Below are 18359 nucleotides of genomic sequence, written 5' to 3' on the forward strand. Positions count from 1 at the left end.
CTTGGCAATTTTAAGACCGGTGGACTTCAACTCCCAGAATTCCCCAGCCAGCCTTGGGGGATTCCCCTTGCTGGCTGGGGAATTCTGGGAGTTGAAGTCCACCCATTGTAAAGTTGCCAAGGTTGAGGAACCCTGCCCTAGAAGATCAGATGAGAGGGGTGTGTGTGTGTGTGTGTGTGTTTGCTTTTTTGCTCCAGCACCACTGCATTCTGCCATATGTGTGTGAAAAGGGACTCCCTCTGAGCTGCCTGCTAGACCCTCCTTCTCCCCCGAAATCAGACACCAAGACTCGCTCCCCCCGCCAGAAAGAGCGTCTCTGTCCTTCCTCTTTAAGAACACTTTCTTTTTCTCTCCCTCCCTTTTTTCTTTGAGCATTAATTTTCACCGTCCTTGGCCATGCAATGTGACTGTTTTTTTTCCCTCCCCCCACAACTACTTGGGCACTTTTAAATAAAGAAAGGGCCGTTTCAATTTCCTGCATCTAAAACATGTCATGTATCCAGAGAAACTGGATTGCAAACTTTTCCTTTTGGGTTCACCTCCTTAATATCCAGGCATTTTGCTATGCTAGAAATCCTCCACGCGGGAGATTTGTCTTTCCAGACAAGAAGCAAGGTCAGTAGCCTTTTGTTCTGTTTTATTTTAAAATTACAATAGCTGCATATAGCAGATGAAAATGGGGCGTCTTTCTTCCACATTTCTGCACTCTGGATCTTATATTTATAAAACGACTCATCAGCAAGTAAGTTGATAAAGTTTCTTCTCCTGTTCAATGCATCTAACCTCTTGGATATTTGTGCCTTTATTGTTTATGATATATAACATTTTTGTTTCTCTGTAAAGCATTTGCTGTCCGCAAGAGCTCCCCAAGTGCGCCCAGAAGCATTGTAAAATTTAAATGGCAGAGACAATCACAATCTTTCCCCCTCCTACAAAATTCGAGGTTTGTGGAAGTTGCAATTATTATCATACAACCTCCTTGCAGCCAGTTAACTTGTGACCTTGTCGCTTCCAAGTTGATGTTACAAACGATAAAATGCTCATGATGACCATTCTTCCTAGAAGGATCAGCTTTGCTCCAGGAACAACTCTGAGTGGGATTTTGAACAACTCTGTTTTTTCAGTTGCAGTTTTCTAAACTCTAGCCCAGTTTATTCATCAGTCATTATAAAAAAAAAAAAAAAACCACCAAAAACCAACAGTATCTGACTCTCAAGGAAAAAAATAATGAAGAAAAGGGCTTTGTCTTCCAAATTCAGTTCCAAGAAACAGTTTATTATTATGACGTCTATAAACTGCATACATCCAGCAAAGCTGCAGGAGAACTGTTTATTGTTCACAGCCATTTTGCACGAACAAGGGACTGTTTTGACATTTGAGGCCCCACTTGCAAGTCCCCGGACTTGCATTTAACTACTGATCTGGTTGTTATTTTCCACAGCTGTTGCGCGTACAATTTTAACAGCATGTTTGACAGTCAGCTGCTCTGGGATGGGTCTGGGGAACAATGTTGCAAACTGCAATGGTTCTGATTCTATTAAGAGACAGCTGAAAGTACAATGGAAGAAGGGATGGCGACGTTGATGGAGTTGGCTGAGATGGTGCAACTGACAGCCTTGATTAGAGAAAAGACATTGAGTAATTTTAATGCTAACAGGAAGCCTTTTTTGGACTTTTCACACGAAACTGAAAAAAATAAAATTATGATGTATGGATTTGATGACTAGAAACAACAGTGGACAATTGGAAAAAAGGAAAGTTATGATGTAAACTTAGAATAAGAGTTTAGTGTAAATTTATGTCTGTTGTGAGGAAATTCAGAAGTCATTCTTTTTTGTATTTCTCTTTCTTTTTTTCTTTCTTTCTGCACTTTTGACTTTGTTCTCTTCTTTTTCATTCTTTCCTTCCTTCTTTCCTCTCTATCTTTAATATTAGTTTTTGTTAGTTTTTTCTTATCTTAAAATCTAATAAAATTATTTGAAAAAAAAAGATAGCTGGAAGTATCACTGGGGACATTTTGTTCCTTCTCTTGAGTTTTGCAGTACCTTAATGATCCAGTTTGTCGCTCATGATTTTGAACAATGACAACATTGAAGCACAGGTGAAACCATCTGGAGGGTTGGCACAAAGAAGCATCAGTGAGGGGGTATTCTTCTAATGCCAAAGAAGGCAGTAGAAATTCTGCTTATGTGTCTGGTAGTTGCTTTGCAGTAGATGAGGATGAACAAATTGAACTGTAATTCAGGCAAGGTAGACATGATGGAGAACCAGAAACCTAACACTTTGGACAATGATGCACAATAGGTCACTGATAGACATGCAGTCCCTAAAAGTGCCAGCTGTGCAGATGAGAAGTGCTCCTGGAAGCTCTGTCAGTGTTGCCAATATATTAGCCTGACAACTTGCACACATGTGTTCTTCAATTCCCGGAATTCTCAGCCATGAACATGCTGGCTGGGGAATTGTGGGATGTGCCAAAGTTGAGAAACACTGCATTATATTCTTATAAAGAAGTATTTCCCAATCTTGGCAGTTCAGGTGGTGTCAGTGACCTGAATTGCACTTTAGCAGTTTTAGCTTGTTTGCCTAGTGCAGCTTAAGCTAGAGAAAGTAGACTCTGTACAGGATGAACCACAGACAAATTATGATGCTCTACCTGAGCTCTTGAAATAAGGTTCAGCGAATTCAGTTGCCTCAGAATGCATCAGCTTGTAGGATTTAGATGTAGATCTATTTGTAGGAGCTAACTGGTATCTAGCTTACTCCAACTTTTGCCAACCTGCTGCCTTTCAGATGGGTTGGGACTGCAGTTGCCAGAATTCCCAAGTAGGGTGGCATGTTACTGGCTGGGAATGTTGACAGTTGCAGTCCCAACATAGTTGAAAGGTTGCATTAACTTCTGGGCTATACCTAGAAGACTGGAGGTCACCATTATTACCAACATCTGGACCTTTAAGCTGTGGGGCCAGCACTTGCAACTGGAAGGTATCAGATAAGAGAATGATACTCAAAATATTCCTAAGGAGGGAGCAGGAAAGCATATCTATGTATCTATATATCTAAATATACTCACACATATGCCTAATACAAACATATACACAGATTGGATCAGTTCATTATCTGCTATTAATATATGTAGCTTCCTTGTTGCTAGCTTCAGAAGAGTTATAATCATACAGATTGAGGACTTGGTATATCCCTCATGGCTGATTTTAACATTTATTTGAAAGTTGAACTAGACGTAAGAAAGAAGGTGGAAGGAGAGGTTCCTCCTTCCATTTCTTCTAGTTTGGATAGTCAGTTCTCAAAGATGATTTAAAAATATCTCAGTTAAAAAAAAAGGGGGGGCGTGCTGACTGATTGACATTGCTTTGATTAGCATCAACTATTCATCTTTGAGCTGAACTCAACCCCTGGTGATTTTATGGACAACAATAAGGCACTGCCCTTTTCTGAAATATTTGTTTTTACTTCTCAGTCTAGTTCTGGGATTTCACAGTAGTCTCTCACTGAAATATTAATAAAATAGGATCCTGACTAGCTTACTGAGATCATCCAAGGTCAACTAGGTAACTACCACTTGCTAAAAACATAGCATCAACTACATAAAAGATAAAGACACACAAGATTAAATGTATGCAAAGAATAATTTCAGATGGAATTCATCACAACAAAATGTGTTGATGGGGACAAGCTGAACCTCATGGGGTCATCATGAGAGTATTTTGTTTATATATTTCTTCTAGTAAATATATATGTTATTTACATTGTTCTTCAAAAATCATTAAAGTAGAAAATAAAATACATATGCTATCACAAAGCTGGGTTTGTCCTTCAGATATGTTGGCTAGAAATTCTGGAAGCTGTAGCCCAAATATTATCTGGAGGACACCAAGATGAGGCTAGCTGAGCTTAATGAGTGAAATATCTCTAAAGGATAAATTCCAGAGAAACGAAGAAGCAATGCTAAAACTAAAGCATCAAAAGCTAATCATTATGATAATGTTGATTAAAACCATAATAAATTAAGAGTTTCTGAAAGTGTTGGACATTTAAAAGCAACAACAATTTTGCTTCACACTTCAATGATCTCCCTTAGGAAGCTCCACGTGGCTCTTCTTAGGAGCATTAAAGGAAAGATTTTACTTACTGTAGACCTACTGAAATCAGATCTTAATTAATTTAAGGGCCATTTATTTCAATGGATATATTCCAAGCAGGATATAAACCCAATGTCTCAAATAAGCTTCAATGGTTTGAATTTGGTATGGGAATAATGGAATAATGTTATATACTGTAAATGTAATGAACTCTAATGTTAATTGTGATGATTTAAAAAAAAGCTAAGTTTGGACTCTTTTTCTTCCCTAGATCAATTTGTTAAAACATTGCAAGACTACCAAGTGGTTAGCCCAGAAAGAATTGATGCAGATGGACATTTTCTCTCCTACCATTTACATCAGCATGCTTCAAACTTCAGAGGAAAAAGAGACTTCAGGAGAAGGGACAGTAAAGTATATTATAAAATTAGGCACAAAAAGAAGGATCTCTTCTTCAACTTAACTCTTCACCAAGAATTACTGTCCAATAATTATGTTCTGGAAAAGCACTACGGCAACTATCTTGGTGCTAAGGTTATACCAAGTGTAGACAAGTCATGTCACCTTCTTGGGACGGTCATGGATTCTGATTCCAGGAATGGGAAGGCAGCGATCAGTACTTGCAGTGGGCTAGTAAGTGACTGAGTTATTTTGAAATCTTTATCACTCTTTGTAATTGTAAATGGAAGATAGTCTTAAACCAGCCCAACTTCAGGAACTAGGCATAAAAAAGAAAATTTTAAGTTTTACCAAAATAGCATTATAGGAAGAGCTGCCCTGTAGAGTGTACATACAAATGGATCTTGTAGGAGGCCAGCTTAAACTCATCCTATGTTATACCATAAAAATTGTGCAAAAATCTGAGCAATCATATCGTGCGTGATGGTCATTGTCCTAGGATTGTTATACTTTGGGGGCTGGTAGTCATTTTTAGAATTTGGAGAACATGAGTGCTTTAATAAAATAGTTGTTATAGAGAGGGACTTCCCAGACTTGTGGATTGAGATTGTGAATATATCATATCAATCAATCAATCAATCAATCAATCATTCAATAGTAGGCATACATGGGGCATCTGCAGTGGTGGTTACTGGCTTAAAAATGGCAAGTGTGACCAGATGACAGAAGCCTCACCTGTGCAATGTGTGCAATGCATGTTAAAAAAGGGCAGGGTCTTGATCTCCTAGTTGCACCCACCATTTTGAATCCATTGCTGCAGATGCCCCTGGATGTCAATAATTGACATCACATCTGTTTCCTCAGAAGGCAAGCTGGAGATGTGGAAGTGGGGGAAAAACAATCACAATTTGTCCACAACCTAAGTGTGAGGGCAACCATTCCCATATCCTCAGTCATCATGGTTAGCATTTATGGATGATGGAGCTGGCTGTAGTAACATTAGGGGACCCAAGGTGGCAAAGTCTGAACTAGACTGTTGTCCATATTAAGCTTCATGTGAAGCATACATATTTGTATCGAATATAAGAATAGCTCTGCAGGATTAGAGCAAAGGTTGATGGAACCTATCATTCTGTGATCAACAAGATAGTTTCGAAAAACTTGAAAAGCAGATTATCAAAGGCCCAGCTAATCCATGCTTCCAGCTTGAAGTTTAATTTAGCTCTTAGACTAGATATAGCTTCTATAAAGTTATCAAATCCTTTCTTTATAGTGACCTAAGATCAAGATACCATGGCTTAGATATCGTTTTCTGTCCTTTCCTTTTCTTCTTTTATTCCTGTCTTTCCTCATGCAGAAGAACTGAGGTTCAGGGACTGCTGTGTAGCTGCTGACCCCTATTTTTTGTCATCTCTGGAGATGTTAGCCCTTCAAGGCAGGCAAGTTTAGGAAACTGGGGTCACCAGGAGTCTTGAAATGTATTGAGGTTTAAGGTATCATAACAGAATATTGAAAGCCTGTCAAAGCTACTCCCTGCTTCAACAGATACCTAATGCAATCAAGGTGGAGTTGCGCTGAGCTTCCTTCTCACACTTTCTACTTTCCCAGGACTCAAATCTCTTTTCTGTAACAGCTGGGCATTCCCTTCCTCCTTCTCTGAGTCAAACCCACATTCTATCACTGGGATCCATTCCAGCCGTAATTACTGAAAATCCATGGTTTCTGTTCTTTTAAGACAGGAAATGTGGAAAAGAAAAATGCATAAAACCTCAAAATCCCAAGAAAAAACAAGAGGAAAATCATGCTTTGTTCAGTTATTGGATTTAGTCATATGCACTGCTTCATCACTACTTTCACTGTGGTGCTCAAGGAAGCTTGTGATCCTTGCTGACCCTGCTTTAAACTGTTGTCCCCTTTCTGTCTCCGCCAGATATTTTGGGCTATATCTTCAAACTTAGCAATTGTAATTGTCATAGGCATCTGGAGAAAACCATAATAATGTCTTGTGCATCATGATATCATCATGCAAATTGTATGCTTCATATCATTTGCACAATGATGTCCCAACACACATGATGTCCCCTGTCCCCCACAGATGGTTAAGGGTTTGTAGCCCCAACATATCTGGGGGCTATCAGATTTGGGGAAATCTGCTCTGTTTTTAACACTGAATGTCAAGGGTCCTTTTGTTGTCCATGTGTTCACTTTGATTGTAGAGATACCTCTAGACAATTTGGTTTTTTATCACCATGGTAACCTGATCTATACACTCAGAAAAATTGAGACACGTCTTCTGTGGCAAGGAAAGAAAGACTGCATTTCTCTCGAATTTTCAAAACAAGGGTTTCAGAATTGGCTCAAAGCCAACCTGAATATCTGGAATGCAGGGAAAGCTTTGAGTTTTGGCCTAGTCCCTAATCAGAAAAAAAGACAGGGTGTAGCGAGTTGGCAGGCAGTTGCCGCCTGTAGAATTCCAGCCCAAAGTGTGTTCTTGATCCGTAGCTCTCCCTTCTGTCTACAAATTAAACAAAGCCAATGTAAACATTTGAGAACATTTCCCTCCCCTTCTGCTCCCAGCCCAGTAGAGAGGAATGAAGAGGCTTTGCTTTTCTGCTGGCCTGTAAAATTTAAAGTCTCCTGGAGCTTTTTCCAAAGCCTACTTGATAAGAGGGCCTGATATGGATGGGAACGTCTATCTTGTTAGCTCTGCACATGTAACAATCATAAGAAGTATCTGGAGAAAACTTTTAAATAAGAGTTTCAAAGAGTATTGTATCAAACATTGCCAACAGACAGCCCTCCCCAGTCTGAGGCACTCCAGATGTGCTGGACTACTATTCCCATAATCTTTAAAATAGTTGGAGCTGGCATAAGATTTCTTCTACACGCACTGCCCCATAATACCTTTTGCTGCATTCACAGATGCTGAAACTTCAGACACTTATTCCTGTCTTCTGTTGGCAACACAGCCTTAAAATTTTCAAAGGTGTTGGACCCAAAACAGGGTTCTTGCCCGGAGATGACTGCCAATAACTTCGCCGGACACGAGAAACCCTTTAGTCCAAAACTCCTTTACTGATGTGCAGCAGTAAAGGGGACACCTCTATGAAAAGAGGCTCTCTGAACCCAAAGAAATCAGGGTTTTTATACATTTTGCTTCCAGGAGATCTAACATTTAGAGATTAATGATTGTTCAACAAGTCCTTCATCACCTCAACTGGGATTTCCCTTTGATCTCTTCTGTGCTGTGGACCCATCACCATATTCTTTGTTTTCTCAAGAGATGTGAACTACAGGTGAATACATTTAATAGGTTACCCAGGTTAGATACAGGCTAACCTAGAAGGGTAAGCTATGGGTGAATACATCCTTGCCCTTAGAAGGGCCACTAAGGTTGACTATAGGTTAATTGGGAAAGGTTAACTACAGGTTAAAGCTAGGCAAGGAGTTAATCCTTGCTGTCCTGCAAGAATCACAGGCACAGTACTTTTCCATTCCATGCTCCTCAAAGGGATTCTGAATAAAGCTGTAGTTTTTAAATTTACAACCCAAATGTTTTAGGGGCACAGTGTATGCGTGGTTTCCTTGAATGCTTTTTTGCACATTTAATTTCTCTTTGTGCTCACAAGAAACCTACTGGTTCTTAGTTTTGCTATTTCTCCTATGTATTACGTGTCAGTCACGAGTCTGACAAAGAGAGAAATTTAAGAACCATAGCTTTTAATTCCAGATTATGAAATCTATTTATAATATTTCAGTTGTTAGGAAAACCAACTCTCTACATGCTCGAGGACACTCTTGCTGTATTAATGAATTCCCAGTATTCTACTGGGCAATAGGAGCTGTATACCTTTGCTAATTAAAAGTGTTAATTTTTAATTAATTCGGTTTGCTAAATAAAGAAATGCATAGTTCTAATGCTTCAGTGATTCCCATATTTCTGTTTCTGTTTTTCATGATGGTAAATGTCATTTATGAAATGTTTCCCCTCCCTTCCCCTTAGAGCAAGATAGCAGTGATTTGTATGGTATAAAAATGTTAATTTAGCCTTGAAGGAATCATCAGTAAGGGGCTGTTTCCTAGGTAATCCTTGCTTTCTGGGCTAAATATTTACAAGCGTCTCCTACCCACTTTTCCACTCTCAACAGACTTTTAAAAGTTCTGTTGAGTGGGGAAGAAAAACCTGTCCCAGGAGGCCTACTTCTGAGACTTGGAGGCAGAGGAAGAACACCATGAATGCGATGAGATTGATTACTGTACAAACCTGGCTAGGTCAAGGCAAACACAATGCTGGATCTCACATAGTGGTGGTATTGTTGTAAAAGGTGATTTTCCTTTTAAAAGCTAATCATTTTCCCTGGTCACAGATAGATAAACTCTGGAAGTGATGTAGAGGCAAGGACAAGGTCATGTTCTCTATCTATCCTTAGATATTTCTGACCATGAAAATGAAAGATTCAACTCCCCCTTGCAACCAAGTACAAAAAGAATATTGTTGTGTTGTTTTGCCTCTATGCCACAGAAGCCTTTGCAACAACACAACTCTTTTCTTTGGAAACTACTTTCCTCTGGAGGTGAGAGTTGTTTTTTGAGTGAACCACCCTTTCCCTCCCTCCCTGAGAAGTTCAGTCTCAGTTCACAATCTTGCCATTGCAACACTTCCATCTGGTTCATCCCCACTCTCACCCAACCACTTTGGAGCTATAAACTACATTAGTGTGTAAGGAACAGTTTATTTGGCTATGAGCAATTGCTCTGGGTTTTTATGCCCTTGAACAACACAAGGTTTTCCAGTTGAAGGTGCAGTTTTGGTAGTTAGGTGAGATAACCCTCCATGAGCACATAATGTCATAACAAGAGCTAGTAACTGCAAGCAATTCTGATTTATCCTGGTGCAGGGCAATACCATTTCAAGGCAAGGAATTCTGGATTAGGAATGCCAGCATCTTAGTGCATTATGCTTGGAGGTGTGGCCTATTTTCTCATTGGATGGGATTCTTGGCTCACTCCCCCTTCCAACTCCTGGGATTCCACTGCAGCATGATCTGATTAAAAAAAGACCAATGTAGAATTGTTAGCATGCTAGCATTAAGAGTTTGGAAGGCAACTGAGTTTAGCCACTGCAGCAATCATAGAAACATGGGAAGATGCTAGAAACTGATCTGTAATGATGCGGGGAAAGGGACATGTGTTTAAGACAAAGATCTGAGGAGGTGGAATAAGGCACTCAGTTACTGGCTGGCAAGTGAACACTGTTGGTTGACCATTCTCTGTGCTCAGAAGTTGGCCTCAGAAAAGGGTAATTGGATAGTGGTTTTCAGTGAGTGCTAGATTCATAAAAAGTCCATGCTTGGTGTCCAGATGGCCAAATAAATCTAATAATAGTCCAACCAGTCTGAAGTGTGTTTTAAATTAGACTCAGAAGGATGGAAAGATGGAAAGGTTGTTCACCTGGAAGAATCCATCATATCTGTAATCTTGCTGGTTAATGCTCTCAGCAGCAGCTTTTTTGTTTTTCCAAGAATAGTTCCAGTTTTTCAATGAGCAGTTTCACCAGGACAATGGAATTCCTGGATGTGATGGAAAAATCATTATTGCAACTTTTAGGTGCAATTCAGAGAATTTTTTTTAAGAAAAATTGATCACATGTACTTCAAGCATTCTGTAAATCTTGCTGGAAAATTTTTGCTAATATTTAGGTTAGATACAAGTCAATCAAGCCATTTGCTCAATCATAAGGAGTATGAAAATATCTTGAAGGTGAACTTCAGGTTCTTAAGAGCTATTAACTTCAACAAGTTCATGAATTCTAATCTTTATGGCAGTTTTGGAGTTCTACCAAGAACTTCATAATAAAAACTGATCTGGGACTTCATTAAAATTTATTATCATGTTGGCAGATCACATTGTGAGCATACATGTTTGCACCTGCTTGCTTCTCCCAGGAATAGAGACAGCTAACAACAGATGGTATTGTGGTTTTATTAAATTATATGAACTTATTTATTTTGAGAAGAAGCAGACAGTAAAAGTATAGTTTGTTCACATTTTGTTCTCTGTATTATTCCTCTTCAAACAAGTAAGAGTTCTTAGTTTCCATTACATGCTAAATCAAACTTGCTGAGCTGTCACTAATGGTGCTTACCCACTGGAAGGTGTGCCTAGGACTATTTGGTCGCAGGAAGTTGTCCTTATGCTTGTTTGTCTTCAGCATGGAACTTGAGGTACCTACCAGTTTTCTTGTTCCACTTTTTTTTTTACAGTACATTTTTTAAAAAATTAAAACAAGGTAAGGAAAGCATGCAGAGCATGGCTTCTAGGATTCTTCCCACCCCTTAATAATAGTGGTGCTGTGGGTCACATGACTGGAAGGAACCTTGGAGGAAGGCTTAGAATGGAGGACACGACAATCTTCTGAGCAGCTGAGACAATCACCCCACACCCCCGGCCGGGTGCGTCTCCCATCAGGGAAAATCTGTCCTGGATTTTCTTCTCCCCATAGTCCCCAGCCTGATCCAGGCCATTTTTGAAATCAGTCTTTCTTTTGCCAATTATACCACAGTTGGACCCATTCCATTCTGTTTTTGGGAAGTTATTCTGCTGGTGGACAGACACATTTTGATGTGCTGGAAAGAATGAAAAGGAACCTTTTCATGTTGCAAGCAAGTGCTAGCCTCCAGCATTGTTTTATTTCCATGAGTGACTCTGGGGTCCTATGTGGATATCAAGGGCCAGATGGCATAGTGACAGACATAGTCCTTTCATTTTAGCACAGGATAACCAAGTGTTTTTAAATGGCACATGAAAAAGCTGAGTTGACACCAAATGAACCTATTTCTCTCCAGGCTACTCTGTGCTTCTTGGAGAATTTATGGCTCATATTACTTGCCAGCTGCTCCTTTTAATGTTACGCATCAGGGATTGATCGTGGAGCATTTTGCACCCAAAACAATTTGCTTTATCAATGAGTTATCATCATTGCCAACTCGACTGCCAGCTGAGAAAGTTGGTGATCTTCTTTGAGCATAGATCCCAACCTGGCTCTTGGTCATTTCTGTACATTGTTTCAAGATTTCTCTGGTTTAAGAATAAATGAAGTTAGTATTAAGGGGAAAAAAGCCTCAGTACCAAATGTGGAACAACTACCCAAGTCATAGTAGCCTTGGATGCTGTGCTATATAAATGCACAGAATTTAAGAGTAACCTGATCCAAATGATAACCATGAATAAGGGACTTGTGTCTTTTACAGGCTGAATGGAAAATACTTTCTTTTCATGCTGGGGGTCTCCCCTTCTTTAGCTGCATAGTTCTGGAAATATTATCCTTGGAGCTCAGCTTACACATTTGGAACGAACATGCTTGGCATGAAAATTACTGACCAAAGCCTAAAAGATGCAAGGCTTGGGAACTGGAAGCATGATGTAGCAAGATCTTCCTCTGTGGTTTTTGAGTGGTGAAGGAAGAATGCCCCCAAATTCATCTCCTTGCCATTAAAGCTATTTCCCAAACTTGGCAACTTTAAGATGCATGGACTTCCCCCTGCCTCCTGTGGAATTCTGGGAGTTGCAGTTCACACATCTTAACATTGCCAAGTGTGAGAAACACTGCTGCAGACAAACACAGTTGCCCTGCCAGCAATACCTGTATCTGCATTTGCCAATGTTTCCTTTTTTTTTTGGTGCCTTTGAGTCAATGTTGACTCCTGGCAACTGCCTGGACACATCCCTGAAGTTTTCTTGGCAAAGTTTTTCAGAAATGGTTTGCCATTGCCTGCTTCCTAGGGCTGAGAGAGACTGGGCTGACTGGCCCAAGGTCACCCAGTTGGCTTCATGTCTAAGGCAGGACTAGAACTCACCATCTCCTGTGTTTTTAGCCTGATGTCTTAACCACTACATCCGACTGACTCTTGTTTCCAAAATACCAAAATATATTTTTCACATTCCTCAAATTCTGCACTTCTGTTTTCTTTCTGGCATGTTTGCTTTGGGAACAGTACAAGCGTCCTGATTGATCAGAATTGCGAGTGGAGGCCTTGAGATTGCCCACCAATAAGTACCTAAAGAACAGGCTGATTTTTTTTTTCCTGACTGGCATTCATTTAACCTCCTGCTGATAAACATATTCCATCAACAGAATAGGAGAAATTTCATATACTTTGGTCTGTAAAATTTGCTCTGAAGCTGTACAGAATAGAAAGAATAAAGCAGAGCAAAAGCTTTTTGTATAATCAGAGGTTTACTTACCCAACAGTGAGTTTAGTATTTATTTACTAAATCCATAAATCTCTGGGTGGTGTACAACATTAAAACAGAACAGTAAAACAAGGGGAAGAGTGTACTCCAGAAGAGATATATTCAAACTGACATATAAAGTATGATGAGAGGCTTTCTATAACCTAAAGCCTAGGGAAACAGACAGGTTTTCAAAGACTTTTCAAAGTCTTCTGAAGCCCTTAACAGCAGTATTTTATGTAAATTATATAATGATACATGGACCGGCATATATCCATGAATCTTCTTTTCTCCTGTCCTTTAGTGCTGTGTAAATACTTGTTCTTTTATTCAGAAATCCATGTATCTCAAGCAATGTAGAACTTAAAAGTTAATTGCAGATGACAGCAAATCTTTAAAACAGGTTGCAGAACTGTCAATGGAGGCTCCTTTCCAGTGTGATTTTTGTGCAAGGGGGCATTTTTAAGGGGTGATGGCTTTTTGTCAGGGTGAAAGGGCTGCAACATCCCCTCTCTCCAATTCTCCTACTTCTGTCATCCTTTAAAACAGTTTCCTAGGAAGCTTAATTTCAGTAGTGGGCACAGGATCACTTTTGTGTGAATGAGTGACGTCACAACTCCTAGGATTTCCATTTACTGTGGAGAAAGTCCAGAATTGTCAGGAATTCTGTGAACTACTGGAATGCACTCTAGATGGGGCCGGTCCATGTATCATTAGAAGCTTCAGGTGGTCCAGAATGTGGCAAGGAGTTATGGGTAACTCCTACGGAAGGCTGCACTGTTTATCAGTAGGGTTTGAGGTGCAGTTCAAGATGGTGTCCTGTGACCGACTTGCATCTTTCAATTAACACCTGGAAGAGCGGCTGCTTAGACAAGCTAGCTCTTCCTATTTACTCTTGCAAGCTGTGAGATAACAAACTTCCAGCTCTAATGCCAATCAGATCATTATTTCCCTGTGTTGCCGAAGCAGGTCCCCAGTGCCTGATAGACCCTTAATCCTCATTAGTATCTAACCTTCCTTTGCTGATATCAGCCTAAACTGAGCAACTCTGGGGGTGGAGTTGTCACCCATTTTCCTACAAAAGTGCTCTTACCCTTAGGATGTATTTTCTAGCATTCAGCTGGAATCTGCCTTCCTGTAACCTAAAATCATATTTCCATATCCTGCACTCTGAGTTACAGAGAATACCTTGGCCTTTTGTGTGACACCTTTTCAAGTGTATGAAGAGTCCTATTGTATTGCTTGCCTCTTAGTCTTCAATTTTCAAAGCTAAACATCCCCACTTCCTTCTCTCTCTCTCTAGGATTTAGTTTCTACTCTCTTCTTCATTCTCATCACCCTTCTTGAGTCTCTCCCAGGTTTGTGTGACTCCAGGAGCTAAATAAAATGCATAAGGGGGTGGTCTGACCAATGTAGAATAAGGTGGAACTATTGCTGTGATTTAGAATGTGAACTTCTATTGAGGCACCCTAAAATTACATTTGCTTTTTTGTAGGCATATCAGATAGATGACTCATATTTAGTTTGGAATCAGCTGTTATTTGAGGATCTTTTCACTAGTAATATTAGTAAGCCATGTATTCTCAATCTATATTTATGCATTTAGGATTCGGGTGAAAGTAATAGAATGAAGTTCAACAGAAATGATTGGAAAGTTACTCCACTCATGTCTGTTAAGCTTCATTCAGCCAATTTTTCTAACCTCTTGATCTTTCTTTTTCTTTCTTTCTTTCTTTCTTTCTTTCTTTCTTTCTTTCTTTCTTTCTTTCTTTCTTTCTTTCTTTCCTTCCTTCCTTCCTTCCTTCCTTCCTTCCTTCCTTCCTTCCTTCTTTCTTTCTTTCTTTCTTTCTTTCTTTCTTTCTTTCTTTCTTTCTCTTTCCTTCCTTCATCCTTCCCTCCCTCCATCCCGTCTTCCTTCCTTCCTTCCTTCCTTCCTTCCTTCCTTCCTTCCTTCTTTCTTTCTTTCTTTCTTTCTTTCTTTCTTTCTTTCTTTCTTTCTTTCTTTCTTTCTTTCTCTTTCCTTCCTTCATCCTTCCCTCCCTCCATCCCGTCTTCCTTCCTTCCTTCCTTCCTTCCTTCCTTCCTTCCTTCCTTCCTTCCTTCCTTCCTTTCTTCCTTTCTTTCTTTCTTTCTTTCTTTCTTTCTTTCTTTCTTTCTTTCTTTCTTTCTCTTCCTTCCTTCATCCTTCCCTCCCTCCATCCCGTCTTCCTTCCTTCCTTCCTTCCTTCCTTCCTTCCTTCCTTCCTTCCTTCCTTCCTTCCTTCCTTCCTTCCTTCCTTCCTTCCTTCCCTCCCTCCCTCCCTCCCTTCCTTCCTTGTTATCCAAACCCAATGTTGTGTCATATACAGATTGGCTAAGCATTCCCTCCAACTCCTCAACAAAGCCATTAATAAAATACCATTTAATATTAATAAAAACATTAAAGGGCAAAACATCCAGGACTGAATCTTGTGCCATCCATTTGAATGCTCATTCCAGTTTGATGATGGACCAATGATGCTCTGTGAGACTAATTTTAAGCCAGCTATATATCCACTTACTTGTCATGCCATCCAGCTGTAGAGGTGTATGGATGTAGCCTTGAAGAAGGAATGCAAGGGCAACAATTTAGCCCTGAAAGAGAGGAGGGAGTGAGAAAGAAATTCAAGATTGCATTGCCTTGATTCTCTTAGTATTGAGGAGGTGGGGAGAAACTCTATCAGGCTTTCAAGGGCTTTCAAAATTCTGTTATTATGCTGCATCAAAAAGTAGTTCCAGTAGTCCTTGCGGAGTCTGTTTCCTGACCTGGCCGTTCTGTTGCCCTCCCTGATTTATGCAAAGAGCAGTAGAGAATGTCATTTTCTGCCACTTAGCAAATTTCTATCAAGTGTTGGCTTTTAGCAATTTGTCAGACCAACCCAGCATGGTTCTTTCTAGCTGTGGCTCTGATGGATCTCTACAGAAAACTTCGCTAAGATTTATTCTTTAACTAGAAATATTAGAGCTTGGACCTGAGATTTTGTTTATAGAAGCTTGGTTCTTACTGCTGAGTATGATCTATGCACACATGTTGCCCTTGAACTGCTATTCATTGCAAAAGATACAATAGTTAATGTAGAAGAGTTGGTCTTCTGAAGCAAGATTCTTGAGGAGGAAGAAACTATACTGTAGTGTTGAGACATACAGTTATTTATGCCTTTTCTTACAATACTGGGGCTGATTACTGCAAATTTTTGGGTTATGCTTGAATACCTAAAATCTACAGTATATATTACTAAAATTGTTGTGTCTGTAACCTTCAGCTGGGTGAAACAGTGTGTCATAGGGCAACAATTTTTGAGCCAAGGTACCTCAAATGGACTAACTTACAGAATGCATCCAAAATTGGGAACCCATTACTCCTGTGGGACTGAAGTTTGGGAAATTTGTGGCTGCTTCAGCACTGCTCAGTCCAGGTCATGTGATCATTGTGGGAGTATCCACAACCTCTTTCCCACCTCCCTCTGTCCCCTGTACCCAATCAGCTGGCAGCAAGGCCTGATGGGTGATCAGCAATTGGCTGCTTTGGAAAGGAGACAGAAATTTGAAATTTCTTAACAGTGGTGGGAGTTGAAGGAAGGATGAGAGAGCAACTCAGATGCCTGCTGGTGAGGTAGGGCTGGTGGTCAATGAGTGAGCCCTCTTCCTTCCTTGAGGGAGGGGGCCCTTGGGGACATCCAAAATGGGGAGAAGGGGTACAGTTTTCCTCATGGTTTATGGCTCCCTTTGTTCCACCTCCCCCCAGCAAAGTGGCAGTTCCACGGGTCAGTCAAGGAGGAGGAGGAGGAGGCTTCACCGGGGTTCTCCTGTGGGTCATGAGGGGAGGGCAAACAGTACAAGTCTATATTATATGTGGAAAGGAGGGAGGGAGGGAAGGAGGGAAGGAAGGAAGGATTATTGACCTCTTTCCTACCTCCCTCTGGTGCTTGTGCCCAATCAGCTGGTGGAAAGGCCTGACGAGCGATGATTGGCTGTTTTGGAACCAAGGCTGAAATTTATAATCTCTTAACTGCGGTGGGTGTTGAGGGCCTTGAGGGAAGGATGAAGGAGCAACTTGGATGTCTGCTGGTGAGGTAGGGCTGGCTGGGGGGTGCTGGTGATTGACGAGTGAGCCCTCTTCCTTCCTTGAAGGAGGGGGCCCTTGGGGGCAGGCCAGAATAGGGAGCGGGGGTGCAGTTTTCCTTATTGTTCATGGCTTCCTTTGTTCCACCAGGGAGGGAGGGAAGGTAGGAGAGAGAGGGAGGGAGGGAGGGAGGGAGGGAGATTTCTCCCAGCTTCCCACTAGCAAAGTCAATGGGGAAGCCATCAGCAAGTCATACGTTGCTCACTCTCCCACTAGATTTTTGCCCTTGGTCATTGTGTTTCTCTGTTTAGGTAAGGAAATATCTCTGAAATGATGACCCAGCAGCTCACAGGTTGTCTAGTGGGAATATAGACTTATATCTCTAAAGATATACAGTAGTACCTCGGGTCATGAACGCTTCTGTTCACGACCAATTCGGGTCACGAACAGCACCGTTCACAAAATTTTGCTTCCATTTGTGAACGCCGGATCGGGTGACGAACAGGATCCGTGGCCATTTTCCCTGCCGTGACACATGGTCGTGGCTTCCTGTAGGGAGGGGGACTCTCCCTCCAAGCAATAACCGCCTCCCCACCCGCCTTCCTGTCCTCCACACCAGAAGTCACGTCGAGCAAGGTTAGCGTTCTCTCTCTTTGTACTGTATTTTGTGTCATATTTTTGTGGTTTAAAAAACAAACAAACATATGGTTCAGAATGGATTAACCGTAATTACATTGAACCTTATGGGAAAATTTGATTCGGGTCGCGACCAATTTGGGTCGCGACCAGAGTCACGGAACGAATTAAGTTCATGAACCGAGGTACCATTGTACCTAATTCACACAAACTCATAAAGGAATCCAGAATTTTCTGCAATAAATTCTTTGGGGGCAAACCTAGATTTGTCTGTTGCAATATATAGAAATTCTCTTGGTACTGAACAGCTGAGTGGAGGAATGGTCTCATTCAGTTCTCCATCTCTACTCAATATCATTTTGAGGGACTATCAAGCATATAACTTAAGAAATTTTGCTGGATCACAGTATTAGTATTCAGACTTCTTTCTGTCAGAAATGAAGCACTGCTGTTTTGACAGCTACTGTGTACCTGAATGACATGCCAAATATTTTCAGTTAACACAAAAGTTTGAATCTAAACCCAAAGTCTGCCTCAACCAAACCTTGGGTCTACAGCTGTAATTGTTCATTTCCAGCAATGTCAATTCCACTTCAGTACCTGTCAGTTCTAATTTAGCTATATATATATAAAACAATCAGACAGGTTAAACTATGCACCACATCTGATAGGAAGTGAAACTCTTCAAAGTCTCAGAAACTGAAATATTTCCAGGGATTAACATTCTATAAAGTACTTCCAGACAAGACTTTTGGTATGGAATTGCTGCATCTAGTTTATGGAATTTATATGATGGATCCAGACCTCCTCATCTTACATTTGGAACTCACCAGTGTTTTCCTACTGCTTCCTTTGATTTTTTTTTTTTTTTTTTTGGTTGAGGAGGGGGGAGGTAACAGAGAGAAAATCCA

General features: G+C 40.6%; 1 protein-coding gene across 5 annotated transcripts in view; it reads left to right on the forward strand.

Moving 5' to 3' along the window:
* Positions 1 to 215: 215 nt before the first annotated feature.
* Positions 216 to 18359, forward strand: part of ADAMTS12 (ADAM metallopeptidase with thrombospondin type 1 motif 12) — a 136056-nt gene continuing 117912 nt past the window's right edge. For 3 of the 5 annotated variants that reach the window (XM_088152864.1, XM_088152863.1, XM_088152868.1), the window contains exons 1-2: positions 223 to 615; positions 4372 to 4733. In XM_088152864.1, coding sequence (XP_088008990.1) covers positions 489 to 615; positions 4372 to 4733 — 489 coding nt within the window. In that variant the 5' untranslated portion in view covers positions 223 to 488. Of the gene's footprint in view, positions 616 to 4371; positions 4734 to 18359 lie in introns of those variants that run through there. The other 2 variants (XR_015798289.1, XM_088152867.1) reach the window with 2 other exon arrangements.

This window comes from Python bivittatus, unplaced genomic scaffold (genome assembly GCF_059951505.1).
Source record: "Python bivittatus isolate LINGU-HERP-01145 unplaced genomic scaffold, Pbiv_v1 ctg000570_np1212, whole genome shotgun sequence".
Classification (NCBI taxonomy): domain Eukaryota; kingdom Metazoa; phylum Chordata; class Lepidosauria; order Squamata; family Pythonidae; genus Python; species Python bivittatus.